This window comes from Vollenhovia emeryi, unplaced genomic scaffold, assembly GCF_000949405.1.
Source record: "Vollenhovia emeryi isolate VEMERY1.0 unplaced genomic scaffold, V.emery_V1.0 DF939211.1, whole genome shotgun sequence".
Classification (NCBI taxonomy): Eukaryota; Metazoa; Arthropoda; class Insecta; order Hymenoptera; family Formicidae; genus Vollenhovia; species Vollenhovia emeryi.
The window spans coordinates 461,602-484,486 of record NW_011967155.1 but is presented as its reverse complement, the minus strand read 5'-3'; the positions used below and the strand labels follow the sequence as shown (position 1 = coordinate 484,486).

Here is a 22,885-nt window from a genome sequence, read left to right as displayed (position 1 = left end):
GGCGTAAGAGATGTGGCAACAGCACCTCAAACTACAATCTTTCGAATCTATTTTACATTATGTATTAATCGTAAGTGTATTCTTTAGAACAATATTGCACCAAGATATATCATTGTAATAATTGAGTGCTGGTTCCTGTCTGGAAGAAACTTTTGAGCATTACTGTCGCGAAACAACTACCTTAAGGCTGATAGGCTCTCATAAGAAATTGTAAGCAATTCAGTAGGAAAAATAGTATCGTGTGCCGTTTGCCTAACTCAGCCTAATTTGGGCTACCTTACTTATATCTAATTTTATGTCTAACTTATATCTAATCTACACCTAGTAACACACTATAAGTTCCATGTGTTGGGCATTTCCCAATCCCATTTCTCCTAGATATTCGACGAATCTTCTATCGTCTTTATTTGTAGCGGAAAAATGGTTTCATTGTGATAAAAAAGTACTGTGAACCATAGACTCAGATACATAGACTGCGCGTCCTTATAGTTGCGCTGAAGACTAGATTGAAAGACAGATATAGTGCGTGAGAGATGCTTTCTCTCTCGTTCTTTAAGAGTGAGGAGAAAACGACAAATGTTCGTTTCTCCTTATTTCCCTTGCACCGATACGCATATTAGACAGAGACATACTCACTCAGGCTATTGCACTCTCGCTTTAATGTTCAATTCCTCTCACGGAACGAGCAGTCTACGAGTATTTGTACAAGTCTGTGATATGAACCTAATCATAAGATAGCTGGGAATATGTTAATCGCGGCATATATTTCTAATATTTGTCATAATCTTAAAGAATAATTTTTGCCACTCACATTTTTGCAAATTAACATAAAAATATTGCAATACATTTTCAGGATAAATATTACAAGTACAATGAGTTCTGTATAATGCTAAATGCAAAAAGTATAAATGCGAAATAGATTCGTGTGCTTTCATAGGTTTCCCCCATAAACGAGAATCTCGTGATGGAGAACAGGCCATGGTACGAGAGGTATCAGCCGATCTCTTACAATATTATTACTCGATCCGGGAACGAAGCCGAATTTAAGGATATGGTGGAAAGATGCAACAAGGCTGGCGTGCGGATATACGTTGACACGGTCATCAATCACATGTCAGCGGATGCACAGCCCGCGTACGGCACCGGTGGCACGTTAGCAAAACCAGATAACTTAAGCTATCCGGGAGTCCCGTACAGTTCCGAGGATTTTAACCATCCAGCGTGTACCATCCACGATTATAACAACGCTGCAGAGGTCCGCGATTGCGAGCTGTCCGGTCTTCACGATCTCAATCAGACCAAGGTGCACGTCCAAGATAAAATAGTTGAATATTTTAACAAGGTCATCGATCTTGGAGTCGCTGGCTTTCGGTAATTATTTTCATTAATCTACTCTTTACTGTGATATTTTTTATCAAGAATTTTTAAGAAAAAGATAAATTTCGTTTACACAAAATGAAACTTAGTAAAATACACTTAAAGTTTAACGTTAAAAGAATCACGGGACACTGGCGTTCGGGGTGTTCAATGAAATGAGAACCCTAGTAGCACAGTGCATTGGCTAAACATTCATCCAATGTTGGTTATATTAGACATGCATTGGCCGATATTGTCCAACGTAGAGCCAATATTGGCCATGGAATTAATGTAAATATTGCACGACAATAATTATATAATATTAGATTCATATTGGAAGTGCATTGGCCAATATTTAACAATGTAATAAGAATATTGGTCTAATATCGATACGATATTAAACCTAAATAGACATTGGCTGAATAAGAGAAGGCGTCCATCTTACAATATTGGACCAATATTGGGATGACATAGATTTACGTTATTTCCCAATAATGCGCCAATATATTGTGTTACTATACACAGAGAGTCCCACTTTTTTAAATAAAACAAAATTTAGTCGACTCAACTGAATTTCTTGTTTGGATATGGACAAACAAATCTTTCAGTTGATACAACCAAAAAATTGAGTTGGAAAATTTGATTACATCGACACACAAATTTGGTTGAGTAAACATGCGCAGAATCCCTTTATAATATTCAACTAAATAATGTAGTTCACGCAACAAACACAATTATTTAGGACGTGGTGAGATGTACGCATTTGTTATCTCGATCATAAAATTTTGTTCAGATAAATAACTTATGGAAACAAAATAGTTTGTTGCTGTAAAATTTAACTTCTTATCAGCAACATATTTTTCGTTTTATCCAACCAAATGACATGTTCAATGAACAAAATGATTCAACCAAATTATTTCGTTTTATCCAACAAAATGGGTCTCTAAGTGTAGGGAACGGATTCTTCTGCTTGTAATTTCTGCGCTTGAACTCATCCAAGCAGTAAGTACAAAAAATGAAGTCATTCGTAACAGCGATCGCGTTTCGCCGCTAATCCCTACCTGCGTGCAAATCAACGGACGGCCGATGCGCATTCCGCGGCGAAATATGCGAGCGAGATATAAAATCCGAAGTGTAAACTCGCGAGATACGCTCCGTAGCCCCACCCCGAGTCTCTTCCTCTCTCTTTCTCTCTCTTGCATCGAGGATGCGCCGAAGACTGATGATGTTTAACATTAAACCGGACGAGCGGTGCCGCACGGCACTGACAGAGGCCGGCTCGTCTGGTAGCATTAATAAATGAGGGACATCAGCTTTTAATTACGCGCCTCGCTCGTAATTGTAACCCGCAGCGAAATCGTACCATCTCGTACCGAACCGGTGGCTTTACAGGCGGAAGAGCGATATACGCGTCGGGAATGATAACGGGGCGCGCTGCCGTCTTGGGGACTGCGCTACGCATCGCGGCCGCGGATTGCAAGTGGTTTGCATACCTATATTTCGAGGAAAGGAATGTGGCGTTGATAGCGCGTATTAAGAAAGCGTGACAGCCGCAAAAGTGCGCTAAAGTCACGGTGCTCGTACGGAAAGGGAAGTTTGATAGCACAGTATATTACATTCTGCCGTAACAAGTTTTGTTAATTATTATATGGACGGGTAAGAATGCTCGCGTGACAAGCTAAGAATAATAATTTTGCTATACAATGTTATTTATAGCGCGATATAATCAATGAAATTGATTCTCTCTCCGTTAAGATGCACTGAGAGACCCATTTTGTTGAATAAAACAAAATTTAGTTGATTCAACTGAATTTCTTGTTTGGATATGGGCAAACAAATCTTTCAGTTAACAACGAAAAAATTCAGTTGAAAAATTTCGTTATATCAACACACAGATTTGGTTGAGTAAACGTGCGCAGAATCCCTTTAAGATGGTTAGTTGTTGTGACATTTAACTTCTTTTCTGCAACATATTTTTTGTTTTATACAACCAAATTACATGTTCAGTCAACAAAATGGGTCTCCCGGTGTAGCGACAATTTAGCCGCGAAAATATATTCTTTCGACACGGATCGTTTCGCATCCAGGGTAATCTCGTGTTTCCAAAAGCATCAAATTTATTTAGCAAGCTGTTTCTGTTTTATCACCAAACCAAGTATCGAATATCGAGCAATTTGCGATAACGAAATTTCCTTTTCACATCCATGTATATGTAGCAGCGGCCACGATTTTGCCGCAACATTAAAATTTTTTTCCTCAATAGCGGCGTTTCACTCGCGCGAATTTATTTGTGTGTCGAAATTAACGCGACGAAATTGTCGTGAATGTACGCGCGATAATTTTACGCGACATCACTTGAAACATTACGCTGTAGCGGAAATGAGAAGGCCGTAATCTTGTTTCTTAATGGGAATCGTAACGTCACTGTTATCTCTCTTCTGCACATGCGTATTCCCTTTTCTCTTTCAGTTTCTTCAATAAAGCTATAACATGCATGGTTTGTTCATAATTGCGACAGTGACTTTGTTTCTAGCGCGATACCGTAGTTAACAGAACTTTGTTCGCAGCAAAAGGCGTGCATAAGTATGCAGCGATAAACTAAGTGTCCTAAATAACTCGGTCAATTAATACGAAGTTGCGACAACTCATATGGTAAAATAACTTTTCTATCCTGTCGCGTGTTATCCACGAGTAAATTGCAGAATGAATAAACGGAAATAAATAACGCCCGGTCATTTCCGGGCAATCATTTTCCGGGTTGCAGTGAACTCTGACCTTCGGCGCGTCAGCCACCGTGCGTTGCAAGTACCTTTGGCAAATACAGAGGTGATTATCGCCAAAGTACGATTAAATTCAATGGAGTTCGCGGTATCCACGGGCAAACGGTAAAAATCTTAATTGACCGAATAGCGTTAATTAATTAACGAACCAACTTCTCGCCGACGCACATAATTCGGCGCGGAAATAACTGTTTGGGATGTTGAACTCCTGACCGGAGCCGCGTTAGCTACCGATCCCGCCTGCGTGCCGCATAAAAGGTATTCGGAATCGGCGGTCATTTATAACAAGACATCTGCGGTAAGAACGGCAAAATGCATGGAAAACCTCGCGTTACTCGGCACAACTTTGTACCAAACGTAGCAGTTTATTCAGAAAACTCATCAATTAATTACAATTTCTTTTTCCAGATTTCCAATAATTCATTCACGACGTTTCGTGGCATATCATCCGTTTCATTTGCGTTATGAAATATTAGAAATATTATTATTTTTAATCGCGCCGTACTGCGTATTCCGCTAAGAAGTTTATTCTGGAACGTAAAGTGGCCCGATAACCGGGCAAACTTAAATACTTCAACATCTTTGCAGCATCGACGCCGCCAAACACATGTGGCCAGGGGATCTGAAGGCTATTTACGAGAGAATAAAGAAACTATCCCCTGAGAACGGGTATCCGCAGGACGCGCAGTGTTACATTTACCAAGAAGTCATCGATCTCGGTGGCGAGGCCGTCAGCAAGCTCGAGTACAATAAGTTGGCAGGTGTCATTGAGTTTCGGTACGGCATTACTTTGGGTAATATGTTCCGTAAGATGGACAACTTGGCGAGATTGTACAATTTCGGCGACGAGAATGACTGGAGCCTGCTACCCTCTGCCGACGCGTTAGTCATGGTTGACAATCATGATAATCAGAGGGGCCACGGTGCCGGTGGAGCCACCATTTTGACGCACAAGGAGCCGAAACTGTACAAGGTGAGTTTTTGTACTTTGAGAAACGGTATTCGTAAATGTACACGAGATTTAGTTGCGCTATTAAAATATATGGTAATTATTCAGTTTAACGGACCACCCTCCAATCTCGATGACCTTGACACACATTGTCATGAGCCTGGGTGACCTTCAAGAAGTTTTAGAGATTGGAGGGTGGTCCGTTAAACTAAACAATTACCAAATATATTCTGGTCTATATAATTGTTTAGATGGCAGTAGCCTTTATGCTCGCCCATCCTTACGGTCACGCTCGGGTAATGAGCTCGTTCGCGTTTACCGATCCCAGTCAAGGCCCGCCGGCGAATTCGGACGGCAGCATCATTTCGCCCGAGATCGTCAACGGCGAATGCGTCAACGGCTGGGTCTGCGAGCACAGATGGCCGCAGATTTATCGCATGGTCCAATTTCGCAATCTGGTAAACGGCGAGGTGATAGCGAATTGGTGGAGCAACGGGAAGAATCAGATCGCCTTCTCGCGCGGCGCCAAAGGATTCGTCGCCTTTAACGTCGAGGGTGATCTACGCGAGAAGTTGCAGACCGGATTGCCAGCAGGGACATATTGTGATGTCATAACCGGAAATGTGGTCGACGGCCAGTGCAGCGGAAAGTCGGTGCATGTTGGCGACGATGGTACCGCTATGGTCGAGATTCTATCAAACGAGCCGGAAGGTGTGCTCGCTCTTCACATTCAGGTCAGTATAGTAAAAAACGACAAACAGAAAGATAACAAAGATATGATAGTACTATCTGAATTTTCGTACACTTGCAGGAGAGACTGTGAAGCACGCGTGGACAAAAAACTTGTAGACGCGCCATTTTAAGAATCTTTGTGGCTAATATTTGTGTAGACTTGTGCAACTGTAGAAATACTGTAATTGAATAAACAGGCATGTAAGATATTGCACTCTTTGCGATTGAGTAATAACATTATTATCTCTGCGTCTTGCTTCATAATTTGTTTAATTTATTGTTCGATCAATACGGAGCTATTGAGAGAGAAAAGAGAAGAAAATGGACTTGTTGAGACATCAACATAGACTGCTTGCATTCGGACGTGGATTCAGAGGCCTTGTAGCTTATCCATTTCTTTTTCGTGTTCATAGTTTTTAAGTGTTCCCGAGTTAAAGCACTCTGTAATGTTTCTCAAGCGCTGCGTTAGTACTTGCGCGAGTGCGGGAGAATCACGACCAAATCAGGAACGTAATTGATACATTACAAACACGAGTGCATTAATAAAATAATTCGTCTATTAAAAATTTCGAATAACGATTATATAATCCCAATTACACAAGTGTTTCGTCATTAATATAATAGTGGGGCAAACATTGCTTATTGAAATTGAATAAGAATTTGTATACTGATGGAAACATTCAAAATTCCGCTCTCATGAAACTGATAAAATTCCTAAATAAATTCTTATTTTTCAATTTCACACTTTTCTTTACCAACCTTCTTCATAATAGCAGCGGTCAGATAACGCTCGTTTATACAAATATTGTTACAGCTGCAGCCTTAGTTATCCACTCTTCATCAATACAAATTGTTACTTAAAAGAATATGACTAATTAATTAGTCATATTCTTAGGGCTTGCAAGACATTTTTATCGATTAGTATTTGATAAATGTGTTTTCTTGGCGTCGCTGATGTAATATAACGAAGAGTAGCCAGTAAAATGTCACGTTCATTCGTGAGCAGGAAAGCAATATACCTTCGTGCAGGCAACCGGTGGTTATATATTTCCGAGACTGATACTTTGCATCAGTCAGCAATGAGCACAATGCAAGTGCTAGTGTGCGCGTTAGCAATACTATCAGCGGTAGCCGCTCAGAAAGAGACGCACTATGTGCCCGGTCATGATGGGATGGTGCATCTTTTTGAGTGGAAATGGCACGACATTGCAGATGAGTGTGAAAGATTCCTCGGTCCCATAGGATTCGGTGGCGTGCAGGTGAGATAGAAAGACAAGAAATGTTTAGAATGCGGAGACTGTGACACACATAATGTAGAAAAATTCATGAAAAATTCAGAAACTATTTTAAGAATTGGGGAAATTACAAAAAATTTCGTGTTAATATACGATTGCTTTTCTAAAATCAATAAAAATCAATGACATTACATGAATTTCTTCAGAATTTCTTAGCATGTTAACGTTATTTAACAAGATACGAGCCCGAAAGACCCCGTGAATTCTGCGATTAAGAATAAGTGAAATGCAGCAATCTACGTATCATCGGGCAAATGGTTAAAACTAGGGCTGGTGATTTCCTTCGAAGGCTTCGATATTCGAAAATTCGAAGCTTCGAAGTTGACTTCCCCTGTATATTATATATTATATTATAGTTGACATCCTGTATATTAAATATTGTTCAAGTGGTGAATGTACATGGTAGACGCGAGATGTGGATAAGAAGGCACGGACAATAACTCGATAATTTAGAAACTCAAGTAATATTCAGATAAATGTTAAATAAATTAAATTATTATTAATTAGCGATATAATAATGAATTTATGCGAATTTTTCTAGTGTTGATACGATACTTAATTGATTTACTTAATTGACCATTTTTTAAGATTTAATTACGCGATCTTAAACAAATATGTAATCTACATGTTATAGTATTTAAAAATTATAATTTAGAAGTAATTACCTATTTCTCAATATATATAAATTAGTACTTTTTATTTACAATATTTTTAGTGTTCGTCGAAGAAATTCGTCACTCGCACGAATAAATTTTCGAAACTTCGAAGCTTCGAATTTAACTTCGAACTTCGAAGCTTCGAATTACTTCGAAATCTTCGAAGCTTCGAAGTTATGAAAAGTAACAGCTCTAGTTAAAACGAATCCACAAAATTGCTGCAGGTTTCTCCGATCCAAGAGAATGTGATCGTAGGCAATAGACCATGGTGGGAACGTTATCAGCCTATATCCTATAAATGGCACACGAGATCGGGCACGGCGGACGAATTCAGGGAGATGGTTCGCAGGTGTAACGACGTCGGCGTGAGAATTTACGTTGACGTGGTGTTCAATCACATGACCGGTAATCACGACAACGCGAGAGGTACCGGCGGTTCGACAGCGGATACTCATAGCTTCAGCTATCCAGCGGTACCGTACTCCGTATTCGATTTTCACACACCCCCTTGCGGCATCAATAATTATAGGGACCCAGTAAATATACGGAACTGCGAATTGTCCGGCCTCCACGATATCGATCAGTCCAAGGAATATGTCAGAGAGAAGATCGTCAATTTCTTGAACGAAGCTGTCGACGCTGGAGTTGCTGGTTTTCGGTTGGTAGAATCATTGCACTCTACACGCGATCCCGTTGCAATATTTCCCGACCGACGCGAGGAAGCGTCACTCTACGACATTTTCTTTTTATCGGAAATTAAATATCATCTTAATTTCTCCAATACAAGTAAAATTTTTAGTAATATTGTCAAGTCAGTTCAACAATCGATAATTAAATGTGACACATGCACTCGTTCGTGTTTTATCAAGAGAGCGAAGTTTTACCAATTTCTGAATTTTAGAGTGGACGCAGCTAAACACATGTGGCCGAGCGACCTAGAAGTGATCTTCTCTCGGATAAAAAATCTCAACACCGAGCATCATTTCCCTTCAGAGGCGCGACCCTATATATTCCAAGAGGTAATCGATTACGGCGGCGAAGCAATCAGTAAATATGAGTACAACTCTTTCGGCGCGGTAACGGAATTCCGCTACGGTATGGAAATCAGCAACTCCATGAATGGAAACAATCTGTTGAAATGGTTTGGCAACTGGGGAGAAGCTTGGGGCCTGCTGCCGTCTAAGGATGCTGTGGTATTTATTGACAATCACGATACTCAGCGTGGTAACCCCAATATACTCACCTATAAGTCGTCGAAGCGGTACAAGGCAAGTGATTCCCGAGGGAGAAATTAAAAACACAGCAATACTGCGGACGGAGGCTAAACTATATCCTTATCCGAGCGCGGAATCAATAGCAAGTGATATTACAGATGGCTGTTGCTTTCATGCTGGCGCATCCTTACGGGACCGCGCGTGTCATGAGCTCCTTCGACTTTCATTCCTTCGACGCTAATCCGCCGCAGGACTCCGCTGGCAATCTCCTATCTCCAATCATCAATCCAGACGATACCTGCGGCAACGGCTGGGTCTGCGAGCACCGATGGCGCCAGATTTACAACATGGTGCGCTTCCGAAACGCCGCGAATAATACCGACATCAACAACTGGTGGGACAACGGCCAGAACCAAATCGCCTTCTGTCGCGGTAACGCGGGATTCATCGCGATCAATGGCGACGGATATGACTTTAAGCAGACTCTTTTCACCTGCGTGGAGCCTGGCACTTACTGCGACGTCATCTCCGGGAACTTGGAGAACAACAAGTGTACTGGTAAAGTCGTAACAGTCGATCAAGATAGAAGGGCGCATATAGAAATCTTGACGAACGAGGAAGACGGTGTTCTCGCTATTCACCAACAGGTAAATAGCTTTCTTTATCGTTCATTTAGCTCCTTCACATGAGACATTTTATTGCGTTTGTTTTATGACAATTTATCTATATTATATCTTTTTCTTGAGGAATGACTCGCATTGTATAAATGTTTTAATTTTAGAATTGGTTCAAACAATGTTCTCTCACTAAACGATGTTGATATTCTCAAGTAATTTTAAGCAATGAATTGTTGATTAAGATATTAGTAATAATTAACATCGCGTTTGAAGAAATTAAATCACGGTTGTTTATTACAAGGTGAATAATTTTTGCAGGCAAAGGTGAAGTCATAAAGATCCAATTAGACGAATAAAAAATTTAGTGCTATGACACAGAATGTAAGTACATAATATAAAACAGGTGTAAGTTTAAAAGAATTTAATTGCATTCGGATTAATTACAACCAACTATGTAAGATATAATTTGATTGTACTTTTATTTGTACTTGTACTTGTTACGAATAAAATATAAGCGTTTGCATAGCAACACAGTGTAATGTGTTGGTATGTTTGAAATGTCATTAACCCTTTTGATCTTTTACATTCAGTTTACGTCATCAAATTCCAGAAAGTACAATACTCATATATTTTTATCGCTTTAACAAATCCGATAACTGTTGACTCGTATTTGCCATCGAAAAGAGTCCAAACATGCAATGTAATATTTCTGAGAATGTATCGGTGAAATTGAGTAGAATGCAATTGTTATTTTTCAACAATGTTTATTTTAACAGAAACAATGTACTGTTTTTCCTCTTTTCACCATTAATTTCTACTATACATGATATGACAGTTATTCGTAAGTAATACACGACAGACTCGCGATGGAAAAACAAAAAGTCGAAGGGAGATCGGGTGAGATGGGGTGGACACATGCCGTAAAATCGATCGGTTTTGAGAAAGTGAGATATACCGAAGGATGGGTAGAAAATCTTGAAATATCACAAAAAATTGCCTTATCGTCGGTTTTACCACCTCTCTCTCTCTCTCTCTCTCTCTCTCTCTCTCTCTCTCTCTCTCTCTCTCTCTCGTTTCTAATTCATGTGTGCGGTTAAATTATCCTTCGCTGAAAGAATCTGTCAGCACATTTATCATTCTAACTCTTTCCTCCCGTCCGTTCTTCTTATCATCGAACGAACACGCTGCACGAAATAATTAATGCGTAACGCACGTAATTACGCATTAATAGCGTGAATCTCGCGACTAAGATACTAAATAAAATACTACGGGGTATTTGTAGAAGCACGACATAAATAAATGCTTAAGCGTTATGTACAGTGGTCTTGTTTAAGTAAAAGCCGCTAACTCGATTAGTGTAGGCGCGCCCGAGTTTGTCGTACGACGAAAAAAAAAGTGATCGTTTGTTCGAAATAAAAAAGTTGCCGAATGAGCGTTGCGTCCATTAAACACACGAAACGAGAAAAAATGTCTTCCTTACATCACGTTATTTTATGTACATATGTACGTCGAAAGTTAGCGTAATCGCTAATTATAAATAATAGGCACGTAAACAAACCTCAACCTACAATTACAATTCTGCGTAAGGTAGAAGCAAGAGTAATATCGCATGCGATTACAGCGTCTAATTACCATTGGTAATTTTGTACCACGAGTAGTAACGGACTTATGTAATCAGCCGCAGGAAATACGAAGGAATTTCCTTCTTTCACCGCCACTTTTGATCGTTCTAACTGATTAAATAGAGCGCACTTGGGTCAATTTCGACACACCGCGATTTCTAGTAGATACTTTTGCGTTTTCTATTTCTTTTTTTTTCAGCGCAAGCGCAAACTCGGGGGCGCGCGGGCGCACGTGGAGGAACGTGCTGTTTAGGCGTCACGTGTATATGTATATACAATTATAAGTTTATATGGTCTGCAGTAAATTCAGACTAATGTTTGTATACGCGTGTTTGCGTGTGTATGTGTGTCTGTCTGTGTAAATCTAAAAAATACTGCTCGTCTTACCAACCGATTCGTTTGCCGCGCACATTTTCATCCGCGTATGGTACGTGTAAGCGCAGTTTGACGTCGTCGCCCTACCACCATTTACATCCTAATCGTTACGTGAATACAATAAGGCAAAACGGGTACTACATCTCTAAATAAATAAACGTTTGACGTTGCGCGAATCTTGGAGATTAACGGGGGCAAAAGGAGGCGCCGTAATGTACAATTCCTAAGGAGCTACACGGGTCCGTCGCGCGTGAAACTGTCGTCGTCGTCCACGTATCGCGCGTGTCGATGTCTCCTGTGTGTATGTGTATGTTTTACCTTCGTGTATGTGTGTGCTCGCACGTGGATTCTCATTCTTGCACATAGAGCACATTAGCAAAAATATAATTTAGTATATTTATCGTAATAATTCTCATCCATATAAAAAACTTCGTTAAAATATATAAAAGAAACAACGATTTGAGCAAATACGTATCTCCTACGGTAGTTAAAAGTTATCGCGTCGAAACGTATATTTATTGTTATTGCACGTAATTCTTCTCGCTGATTATGTATATATAGATTGTATTCTTTTAATATATCTATACTTACTTCCACTTCACACACACTCGCACGTAATTGCAATCGTTCCGACATATGTACACATATACGCGTACCGTTCACGCACTCCTCCTCTATTTTCTCTTTCTCTTCTCGACATCGAGTTGGTGGATCCTCATTTCGTCAACTTTTCGTGTCGTGTACAGAAACGAGTTCGGCCGTTCGAGAAAGCTGTCGCTCGACAATCAAGATGATCTCAAGTAATCAAAAGTAATATGTAATGTTCCATCGCGCATCGGGAATTAATCCGAACGATCCCTCGACAACGTCGTCTTGGAAGACTTCACGAAGATAGGCACTCGTTTGATTTATTATCTATTAGGTTTTCGCCTCCCGGGAGAAATATTCCAAAAAGATAATTAAATATATGAATTTTATTTTAACGATCGACATAACTTTGAAAGGATGTACATTTAATCAGTTAATTTTCTGCCTTTTAATTTATCAAATGTTTTCTAGAAACGTTTTCATGCACGTAAATGTAGAAAAAAGAAAAAAAACATCGAAATTCGTTTGTTTGAAGGACTTGGATTGCGGAAATTTTAATTAAGTAAGATATTTAAAGAAATAATTTAAACAAAACTGTATATCCCTGATATATTTGTCATCGTACGATGGAAGATAATCGTATATTACGCGCGATGCGAACAAAGTATGTTATTTGTCCAGCATACATCCCTAATTTTCTATGTCTCACAGTGTAAAATATACTATTTAAGTACTGAATCGATGATAGAGATCACAAGTTTTATATAAAATTATCTATTTTTACAAATCCTCACATGCCGTCGTATTTGTATGAATATTATTCTCATGGAATTTCCATTATTTAAATATTGAGAAAAATTAAAATTTATAATTTTTCTCTCTTTCCGTGGATTGTAACTTTTATTAAGGTTGACGCAATATTCTAGGAGCAAATAAAAATTAAATCTTCTACCAAATTAACTGTTGTTACAATAGATCCATCAGAATATATAGTTTTACTAAAGAAAATAAATACACATCCAAGTTCAGGAATTATTATTTCACTAACTCTTCAATTATCGTACGTAGATCTATTCTCGCAGCGACATACACTATCGCGATTCAGCTAGAATTCTTTCTTCGACCATCTGTCCTCGCGATTGTAACTATTCAACGCTTCGCTCTATTTCGCTCTATTATTGCTGTACATATAGACTTTTCAAAAATATTTTTCCGTTTCTCTATCCCAATATTACTCGTTCAGTAAGTAAATTGAAAATAAAGCTGAGCTTTCTTTTGTCTCAAGCCTATAATCTTCAGCTTCGCAATTGGGCAATTTAATTAACGTACCATTCGTCGCGCTGCGCCTAGGTTCTACGTAATCCGTCGGTACAATCGAAGCTTGCAGTTTCACTAAAATACGGTTCTTCAGGTCTCTACAGTTTAGGCTTTAGATTATCCTGATGATCGACGGAAATCAAACACTCAAAAACATTTCTATTCTCGAGTATTCAATTCATATGCTATATGCGCGCTACGTTAACCGAACCCTCCCTCCCTCCCGCTCTTTTCTTTCTCTCCTTCGTACCTTTCGGTTCAATCTCGGCTAAAACTCACGGTCTGAGTTTCTATCTCTAAAAGTCCTTCCGAGTGCTTTAATTACTGACAACAGGCGGAGTCTCCGCGCTCCCTGATATACGAAGTCGTCTTCTCCCGATTGAACGCGACGTCGTGTCGCGTGTCATTGCTTGATAGGCTTTTTGAAGACGACTTCCGGCTTGCGTACCGAGCGCGGTACGCGCCGTTCTATCCTGAGGGCCCGGTTCGGGTCCGGAGACGATGGCGCCGGGGTCAGGCTGACCGCTGCTGTCTCGGACCCCAATGGGGGAGTCTCCGCCATTGTTTGTCAGTTCCCTGTGCTGCTGGGTCGTCGACTCGGCGTCTGCTGTTGTTGCTGCTGCTGCTGCTGCTGCTGCTGTTGCTGCTGTTGCGTCACCGCCGCGGCCGCTGCGCTCAACGCCGGTAGCGGCGTTTGGTGACAGTGGGCACAGTGCAAGCATACCGTGCAGGCACCGAGTTTCCGAGCCAACAACACGCGCAGCTTCAAGGCTGGACCGAGCTTCATGCCCATCGTGCCTGTCAGGTGGTTCTCCGAGAGTAGCGGCAGCGCCGCACCGTCTATACGGTGCTCCCGGAAATTCTGCAAGCAGAAATATGGCAGCATGTTATTAGCGGTATACCCTGAGACGAGGGTGATACATTCGTTGGTCTCTTTTAGATTATTCTGAGAGCGCGGAGAGACGAAAACTGCGGGGTACAAAACGCCCACGATGCTAGAACCTGGTCCAAACAGCTTGCCGCTTTTATGGAATAGCTGCAAGTTGATTGGCTACACATTTCTCAAAACCAATACTTGAACCAAGCATCGTGGGCACGGGCCTTTAGGAATATCAGTATCGGTTCTATCGTAAACGCCTGTGTCCGCGTTCCTTAATGGTCCGCATATCTTAACAATATGCTAAATGTTAATCCTTTTGTCAGCGATGTTCCCGGGTCTTCGTTCACGAATCGTCAACTCGCGAGCAAAGAGCTGGCGGCGGCGTGGATATTATTGGAATTCGCGGCATCTAAAACTCCGGGTTGTGCGGAGTGGCCCGTTCGTTAACGCTGGCTCTTTCGTACACCTCTCGGTCCCCGATGCATACCTCCGCGTGCGGAGCGGGACACGTACGCATGTACCGCCGACCTCCGACCGGCTCGAATCGCGGCCGGGGACCGTCCCCTTCCGCGGCGGCTGCGACCTCGCTGACGCCGCGGAATCCCGCGAATTCGTCTCACGCGAGACGCGACCGGTGGGAAGGGCGGGATCCGTTGTTTCCGTCGACGCACAAAAAGTCAGTATCGAGAGGCTACCGGGAGGAAATCGGAGAGGAGGCTGAAAAGGAGCGGAGGAAGAGCGGACGCGAAACGGAAGGGGGCGAGAAGAAAAGGAAAGAGAGGAGGATGAAAAAAGAGGCATAGGAGCGCGGATGCGTTTCATTCACCGCGCTGGGGGCCGCGCCTCGCGTAATTGCAGCTGCAACGACCGCGGGGTGGTGCTGCAGCGTGCGGTAACGCGAGCGCGTGTACGTAAGCGCGCGATCGCGGACGTCCCTTGCGCGCACCACACGTTCGTGGAATACGGTAATTGCTCGGCCCGCTTATGAATGAAATATTCAGCGCCGTAATGCGAGCCGCACACGCAACGGCAGACCGGTCTCCTTCCTCGGCGAAGGAGGGGATCGGGATCGACGTGGAGATCGAGGCCGTGCATTCATGCCGCTGGGCATTCAGGTCTCTCTTTTCTTTCTCTCTTTCTCTCCCTTTCCTCTCGCGCAGATAGCGTCTAATTGGCCGGCTTTCGGAGTGTAAGTGCGAGGGTTATTTGTCACCGAAGGAGAAGCGCTTATCGATCTCCGTGCTTTTGTACCGCACCTTTTCTCCGGCGATCGATTCTAATAATCAACGTACTGTAAACGAAGGATTCGTCTTTCAAACCCTCTAAGCGCCGGGTCTAAACAATAAATTGGATTAATCTAACGAGTCGAGACAAACCCTGAGTAAATTAAGGAATAATTAATTGTACTCCTTTTTACGCACAACTAATTGTTTCTTTTCACGGATTAACTTATTTCTGCCCATCATCGTCCGACCGGCAATGATACGCGTCGTGAACTTGGAATTCAACAGGTGTTGCATTCATGCCGCTGGACTGAATGTAGGTGCTCGCTGACCGTTTCGCCAAGCGACTTCTAATCTACGATTTATCTACGTGCGCATCGCGCCAAGAAATATCAAGGGAATTCATCGCGCAACAGGGAATCTATATTGCTAGGCGCGAGTCCGGGGATCTCGCGGTAACAATGAGGCTCGCATAATCGCCGACAGTAAAACGCATAATCATTGATTACGGTAAATAGGCCCCACACTGTTTCGGATTCTCGATGCATTCGCGGTTCTAACGGTACGGAGTCAGCCACGCGCGAGAAAAGCCGCCTCTTCACGGTCGCCTCGCGCAAAACGCTAATTAGTTAAGTCATTCGCACGACGCGCAAGAAACTGTTCGCGCCGCGAAACTGAGCTACGGTGCGGCCGCTCTTTGTCCGGCGCAGAAAAGTCTCAGATTCCCTTCTAAACGTTACTCGAAACTAGTTGTCAAGAGAAAGAGTAATTCCACATTTCCGTTCGTCCGTCACGCCACGCGTTCAAGTCTCTTATTCATCCGCGTAATCTTGTATAATTGCAATTCTCTCAAACCACTCGTGAAATCACCTAAATCCGCATTATAAATTCTATTCGCAATCAACGGAGTGTTCAACGTGTCATAAAAAGATGCATCTCATCCCAGGCGTCTTACTTGACGTCTTATTATTGATTTCGTATATCCCAAAGAGGGAGAACAAAGTGAGTGACTCGTGGGACTCTCGACGCGTTCGGGCGCGAGTTGCATGCATTACGAGAACGCGTCCACCCACAGCTTGACGAGGACGATGCCTCATTGTTTTCGCGAGGCGGTGCAGGGAGCAAACAGTTTCGAAATCTCACGAAACGACCGACGCGGCATGGACCGTTCGACTCGCGCGATGAGATGCGGTGGACGGTGCGGTGCGGTGCGACGCGGTGCGGCGCGGCGCGGCGCGGCGCGGAGCAGCTGCAGTTGCAAGCGAATATATCATCCTCGTGTTGCACCGCGGGCGACCGGGCGCGCACCAAAGGCCGGGTAACGAAGACAACCTATATTTTCTCCACCCAGTTCCAAACTCTTAAGGGCAAACGCGATCTCCCGGCTGGTCCTGCATCAATTATACCTTCCACAAACACGATGTTAGGCCCCCTCGCGTACTCGTCGTGCGCCGACGCGGTACGAGAGAGAGATTCGAGCTCGCGCGAGGATGCACGCTCCGACTCGGGAGCATGTGTTATTAAATTATTCGCGCGTCACTGCGTCTCGCGAACACGAGGGGGATGGGGGAGGGCTGCCCTCTTCTTAAATTATGCGCGCGGGCTTATCAGATATGCCCGTGGGCCAAGAGGCGCGCTAAGCGGAATTTAAATTGGCGAACATAGAAATGTTCGTGTAACGATATAAATGCGCGTTGCGATTTGCGATATTTATTGTGCGTCCCGTGTCCCGGCGCTGAAATCGCGGCTCGTGGGCCTTTACTGTATCCGTAATATGTGTCTAATAAAAATATTCTATTCATTTATGCTTTCTGAAAGTCAATCAGTAGATTGTCATTGAGACCAGTGACTACTCAATGATTCACAGTTGCAAGTATACCACTGCGATTTTCAGTGATAATTCACTGATTAACTTTTAGAGAATAGGCAGATGTGCTGCGTTAGAAACTGTTTAGTAACTTACGCGCACCATAATAATAGTTTCACTGTTTAATTTTGCACTTGCTTCCGTAAGCACGCGGTGGACAGCGAACGACACAAATTCGTCGCGAGCGAACGCCAGTTCGTCCCGAGAAGACCCTCGCCGAGAATATCCGCGAGGTTGCATCCGACCGTGACCTGGGAAAAGACGGTGAATCCTCGAAAAATAACGGGCTCCTTTCTTGCCGAGCGCGAATCCTCGACCCGAGGAATCTCGCGGTTATAACCTCGAGAGAGATCGCTCAGTCGGAACCACGTCACGTTAAACCACACGCAGCGAGCGCCAGAGAATTCGTTCTTGGACGCCCGGGCGATCGGTCGTTGATTTTTTGCATCCGAGGCACAGGTGTGGAAGGCGATACGAAAATTAGTGCCTCGGGCAATTCCCCTTAATGGAATTAGTGCCCCGATATCAGGGCCTCTGCAATTAGGCCTAGTTTCGGTAATTACAGCAAGTTGTAGCAATTATAGTAATTTAACATTGTAATCCTAGTAGTTTTTCAATCAACCGGTAAAGGAGCTCACTCATCATTCGAGAAATAGATTTATAATAAACTGGAGTACCAGATATCGAGGTAAACATCTGTTACACCCGTTTGGCTCACATCCATCTCCACAGCTGTTAATTTTATCGTCGATCGAGCTGACACAGGTCGGCATCAGCGCGTATATGTGCGCGATGAATCACGCATAAATCAATTGTCACGACGTTTCGCGCTGTTATATTTGCGGGCGAAACCTTAAATTTCTTAAATGTCGCCCGTCGATAGCGTCGCGGCGTTGCAGCATTTATGGCGCATAAAACGTTTCTTTTCGTTCTTTTAATTATTCAACGGCGTAAAGTCACCGCGTAACGCCACTACAAGCTTCTAACAGTTCTCCGCCATAAAAGTCGCGTTCGCTTCATAGCTACTTCTGACTGTCTCAGTCATTATTACACCTGTCGTGTTACGAAATGGCAGATAGATATGAGCGACGTTTCAGGATAGCTTCAAACGGTCCTGTCGCGCACGCAACCAACATCTGCGGATGACTTTTACGTTGTTCGCCTTCCCCCAATTATCGCAACTCCTTTTACGAATAAATGCATTCCCAATTGTTCCGCAACAAGGACTGGTTTGGCAAACCGAGTTCTTTTTATTTGCCCAACGTTAATTATCGTTGAAATTGAAAACGGGACTTTATCAGCAGACGTGGCTCCTCCCATGGATAGATGCTCGGCTGACAATTAGGACCAGATTGGTAGTTGCTATTGTTCCAGTCTACTCATCACCTCCCTTTGTACGATCCCGCGGAAATTACAATACCGCATCGCATTGTGTTTCGACTCCTAACCCACCATTCTTTTAACGCGTCGGATTATACGTTACACGTGTATCTCACCTACGCATCGCCGGCGTAACGTTACGTTGCATCGCTGTCGAACGAACGCCGAACGACCGCGGCGGGCCGTCGCGCGAGGAATCAAGCGTCAAACCCATGGTGTAAAGATACAAGGTGAGACATTGCGCACGTAACCAATTTTTGGGGCAAATTGTTCATTGGTTCCTTCTACATTCAGCCGCAATGATTTGCAGTTTGACGGTTGGGGAAAGTTTCTGATTGGTCAATTCGGTGGTTTGGGCCACTTCTGATTGGTTGACACTGCGCATCCACCAGATTACTTCACCTGGTATCTTTACACCATGGCCAAACCAATAAAAGCGAGTGCGCGCCGCAACTTTTGTCGGCCGCTACCGAAGGGGGATCCCCGGGCCCGTTGCCTGCTCCCGAGATCCCTTATACGGGAGGACGACGTTCGCGCGGGCGCGAAGGGCAGAGCGTGCCTGCGATCGCGCGCTGAATTCTACACGGGGACGAACCCGAGGTTGAGAATTTGCGTCGGCGGGCTCGCGCTAGAAATTCCACGCGCGTGTTTTCGTTCCACCGCGCGACCTCGCGCGGAATTGTTCCGTGAGAAAGGGCGATGCCGCCGGTGTACCAACAAGGTGCGCGCGTAAGAATCGGCGATTCGCGTCGCACCGGCACGCCGTAATCGATCAACAAGCGTGAACATTGTCTCCCGCGATGAACACGTTCACGGACCGACTGGGTGTTACGTACGTTACATAACCCGTTCACGTCTGCAGTTGAAAATCGCGCGGCAGAAGCGTAAGATTTTATACACGGGAGGGCGAGAGATTATCGTACTCCCTAAATTTTTTCGAGTGGAATCTCACTCTAAATTTCATTCACTCAATTTTATTCATCTCGCGCCTATCATCTTCATTGCATTTATCCTCCATAACTATGTGCTCTCTTCATTCATCACGTAGTACTATCTAATATTTCCCTTGTATATTAAAACACTCCGATATTTCTCTTTTAACCCTTTGAAGCATACATTATGCTATTGAACCATGTTCTTTGTGAAATTTTGTATACAAGGGTTTTTGGGGTCGCTGATTACGAATCTGTTATCAGATTTGCATAACTCAAAATGGCGGATTCAAGATGGCAAAATTCAAAACTTAAAAGAACATCATTCAACTGTAATTCAGGTGTGCTAAGAAACATTATTTAGATATTATTAGGACTCATGGAATCTAAATTCCAGTTAAAAATTCTTATAGAATGTAAAAAATAGCGCGCGCAAAATGGCGGATGTAAAATTGAAATTAAAACACTCCGATATTTCTCTTTTAACCCTTTGAAGCATACATTATGCTATTGAACCATGTTCTTTGTGAAATTTTGTATACAAGGGTTTTTGGGGTCGCTGATTACGAATCTGTTATCAGATTTGCATAACTCAAAATGGCGGATTCAAGATGGCAAAATTCAAAACTTAAAAGAATAATTCATCATAAAACATCATTCAACTGTAATTCAAGTGTGCTAAGAAACATTATTTAGATATTATTAGGACTCATGGAATCTAAATTCCAGTTAAAAATTCTTATATAAAAAAGAGCGCGCGCAAAATGGCGGATGTAAAATTGAAATTTAATAATTTCTTGGAATTTACTCATTCTTGGCACTACCCAGAGCTAACGACGCGGACGCGATGAGTCCCTAAATACCGTAATCACACGAAAATGCTGAAAAACTAGAAAACTTAAAAAATTCACGTACTTTGCATCCGCTATTTTGGGTCGGCCATTTTGAATTTTGAAAATCTGACATCAGATTCGCAATGAGCGACCCCGAAAATCCCTTTGTACAAAGTTTTCAAGAAATAACCAGCAAACGAAAAATCAGGCCTTTATGTAACGCCGCTCGTCGTACAATGATAAAATCTGTCTCAGAAATGAAACGAATTTTATCCCCCGAAATTTTACTTCTGAAATCAATTCGCTCGGCTTCCTTCTACGATTTAACTCGGGATTATTTCTAATACGTTCCGACGAGAGGAGCCGCAACAGAATAGTGTTATTAATTGCGCGAGAAAGATAATAGAGTCTTCGAAAGTCGTGCGCCGCGGATCCGGAGGAAACCCGTCCGACATTCTGCGCCACTGTACGGTGACCCGCCACGCCCTGTCGAGGTCGTCGCGCGCCTCTCTCGCTGGCGCGGCGCGGCGCGGCGCGGCCAGGCCGCGCCAGGCCGATCGGCGTGCCGACGGCGACCGGTCAGCCTAACCGACGACCGGCGCGTTCGCTGGCACCGACCTAACCAGATCAACATCCCCCCGTTGCGCGGCTCCCTCCGCGACCATCGCGCCTCACGTCCTCGTTCCTCCTCCGGCGCTTTCTTCCTTCCTTCTTCGTCTTCGCGGATGCGCCGTCTGCCTACGTCACGCCTTCAGTTCGCTCCGATTCCAGCGAACCGCTGGTCTTCTCCGTCCTCTGCCTCGCACCCGACGTCTCTTTTCTCAGCGTCGGCATCAGCGCGGGTTCGCTAGGCGATCCCCTCGCGAGTTACAGTATGCATTCGGGCAAGTCAATTCTACGTCAAAACCTTTTTTGGGCAAAAAAAGAAGGCGCGCTCTTGCCAAATCGCCGAGAGATCTCGCGGCTGATTGTCCCACTCTTGAATCGGTTGAATTTGCTCCTGGCTACAGCTGCGGCAAGTGTGCCCTTTTCTCCAGTTTACCGTATCGAGGAACTTGTGCAATAACGCCAACCACACCCACTTTATTGCATGACCTCGTACATCGGCGCCTTGTGTTTCTCGCGCGAATTTTCTCCACGTTGCTGTCGCCAATTTCAACGCTCGATCGCATTTATCGCGCAAACTGTACCGTTCCGTCCCAGGTTCCCATCGAAATTCATTGAATTCATGAAACGTACGACTTAAAGCACGTATGTCGGACGTTGTTCCAACGATGGAGTCGCCGTTGGGCAATACAGAGGCACACAGAAGCGATCGGGAGAAAAAGAAAGAGAGTAAGAAGGCGCAGGAGAAAAGCGGATCTCGATCGTCAATCTCGATCGGTTGCTCGGCTTCGCGGGCAACGTCGCCGTGTAATTGAGAGACATTCAGAGTGCATTAGCACTGCCAAGCGAGGGGACCAGGCAGGCGTATTAATTGCTCATCAACGATAATGAAGGGTTTGTAAGGCGATATTAGCATAACTAACAGGTTTCCCGGTAATGAAGCCACGTTCACGGCCACGGTGCTCGTCTTTATGCCGCCCCCTCCTCGCCCCCCCGGAACCCTCCCTCGCGCGAATCCCAGGGAACGAGCGAGCTGGAACGAGGTGGAACAGAACGACCCGGAGCCAGCTCGCCCCGTTGCGAGCGGTGACGTTTCCGCGATGAAAATCCAGAGGGGGGGGGGCGGGGGGGGAAATAACGAGGACGATCCGAGGCGGCGCCATCCTACTTGGCGCGCTGGCCGCGCGGAAAAGACGATTAAGGAAATTCGACGCGAGCATGAGCAATGCGCCCGGCACTCCGGAACGCGAGATTTTGCGTGCAGTTCTCGCGCTAACGGCAACAACTCGCTCCACGCGATATAATTTTGTCTGACTTGTTCCCAATTAGCTCCACTTCGTTTCCCGATCATATAATGCGGCAAAATAGAAGCACGAAGTCACAATCGCCTTTGTCCGATTAATTGCCACATAAATGATAGGATGCGATCGATCGTTAAAAAAATGCAGTGATTAAGGGTTCATTCCACTTTAACGGCCAGGATACTACGCTTATGCTTTAACCATTTTTTTCACAGTGAATACAATGAAATAAATCTTTTTGGGATTTATTTAAAATTATATTGAAACGTACTTTTCAAAACGTTTAACAAATTGGCACCATTTTGTTATTTTTAAATAAAAAGTCTTAAGGGGATGCTGGAGTGATTCTGCACTTTCGCACC

At 43.7% G+C, this 22,885-nt stretch overlaps 3 protein-coding genes across 3 annotated transcripts in view; 2 read left to right on the top strand and 1 right to left on the bottom strand.

The window, feature by feature from the left end:
* LOC105561114 (alpha-amylase A-like) overlaps positions 1 to 6,034 on the top strand; it is a 9,932-nt gene extending 3,898 nt beyond the window's left edge. The window contains exons 2-5 of the mRNA XM_012010811.1: positions 938 to 1,371; positions 4,725 to 5,109; positions 5,337 to 5,819; positions 5,897 to 6,034. Of these exons, the coding sequence (XP_011866201.1) occupies positions 938 to 1,371; positions 4,725 to 5,109; positions 5,337 to 5,819; positions 5,897 to 5,908 (1,314 nt within the window). The 3' untranslated portion in view covers positions 5,909 to 6,034. The remainder of the gene's footprint in view (positions 1 to 937; positions 1,372 to 4,724; positions 5,110 to 5,336; positions 5,820 to 5,896) is intronic.
* Positions 6,035 to 6,782: 748 nt separating this feature from the next.
* On the top strand, positions 6,783 to 10,162 carry LOC105561113 (alpha-amylase). Its single transcript, XM_012010810.1, has 5 exons — positions 6,783 to 7,076; positions 7,993 to 8,426; positions 8,670 to 9,036; positions 9,141 to 9,629; positions 9,918 to 10,162. Exons 1-5 carry the CDS (start codon positions 6,801 to 6,803, stop codon positions 9,933 to 9,935), a joined length of 1,584 nt encoding a protein of 527 aa, XP_011866200.1. The 5' UTR covers positions 6,783 to 6,800; the 3' UTR covers positions 9,936 to 10,162.
* Positions 10,163 to 14,017: 3,855 nt separating this feature from the next.
* Positions 14,018 to 22,885, bottom strand: part of LOC105561112 — a 114,816-nt gene continuing 105,948 nt past the window's right edge. The window contains exon 6 of the mRNA XM_012010809.1: positions 14,018 to 14,363. Coding sequence (XP_011866199.1) covers positions 14,070 to 14,363 — 294 coding nt within the window. The 3' untranslated portion in view covers positions 14,018 to 14,069. The remainder of the gene's footprint in view (positions 14,364 to 22,885) is intronic.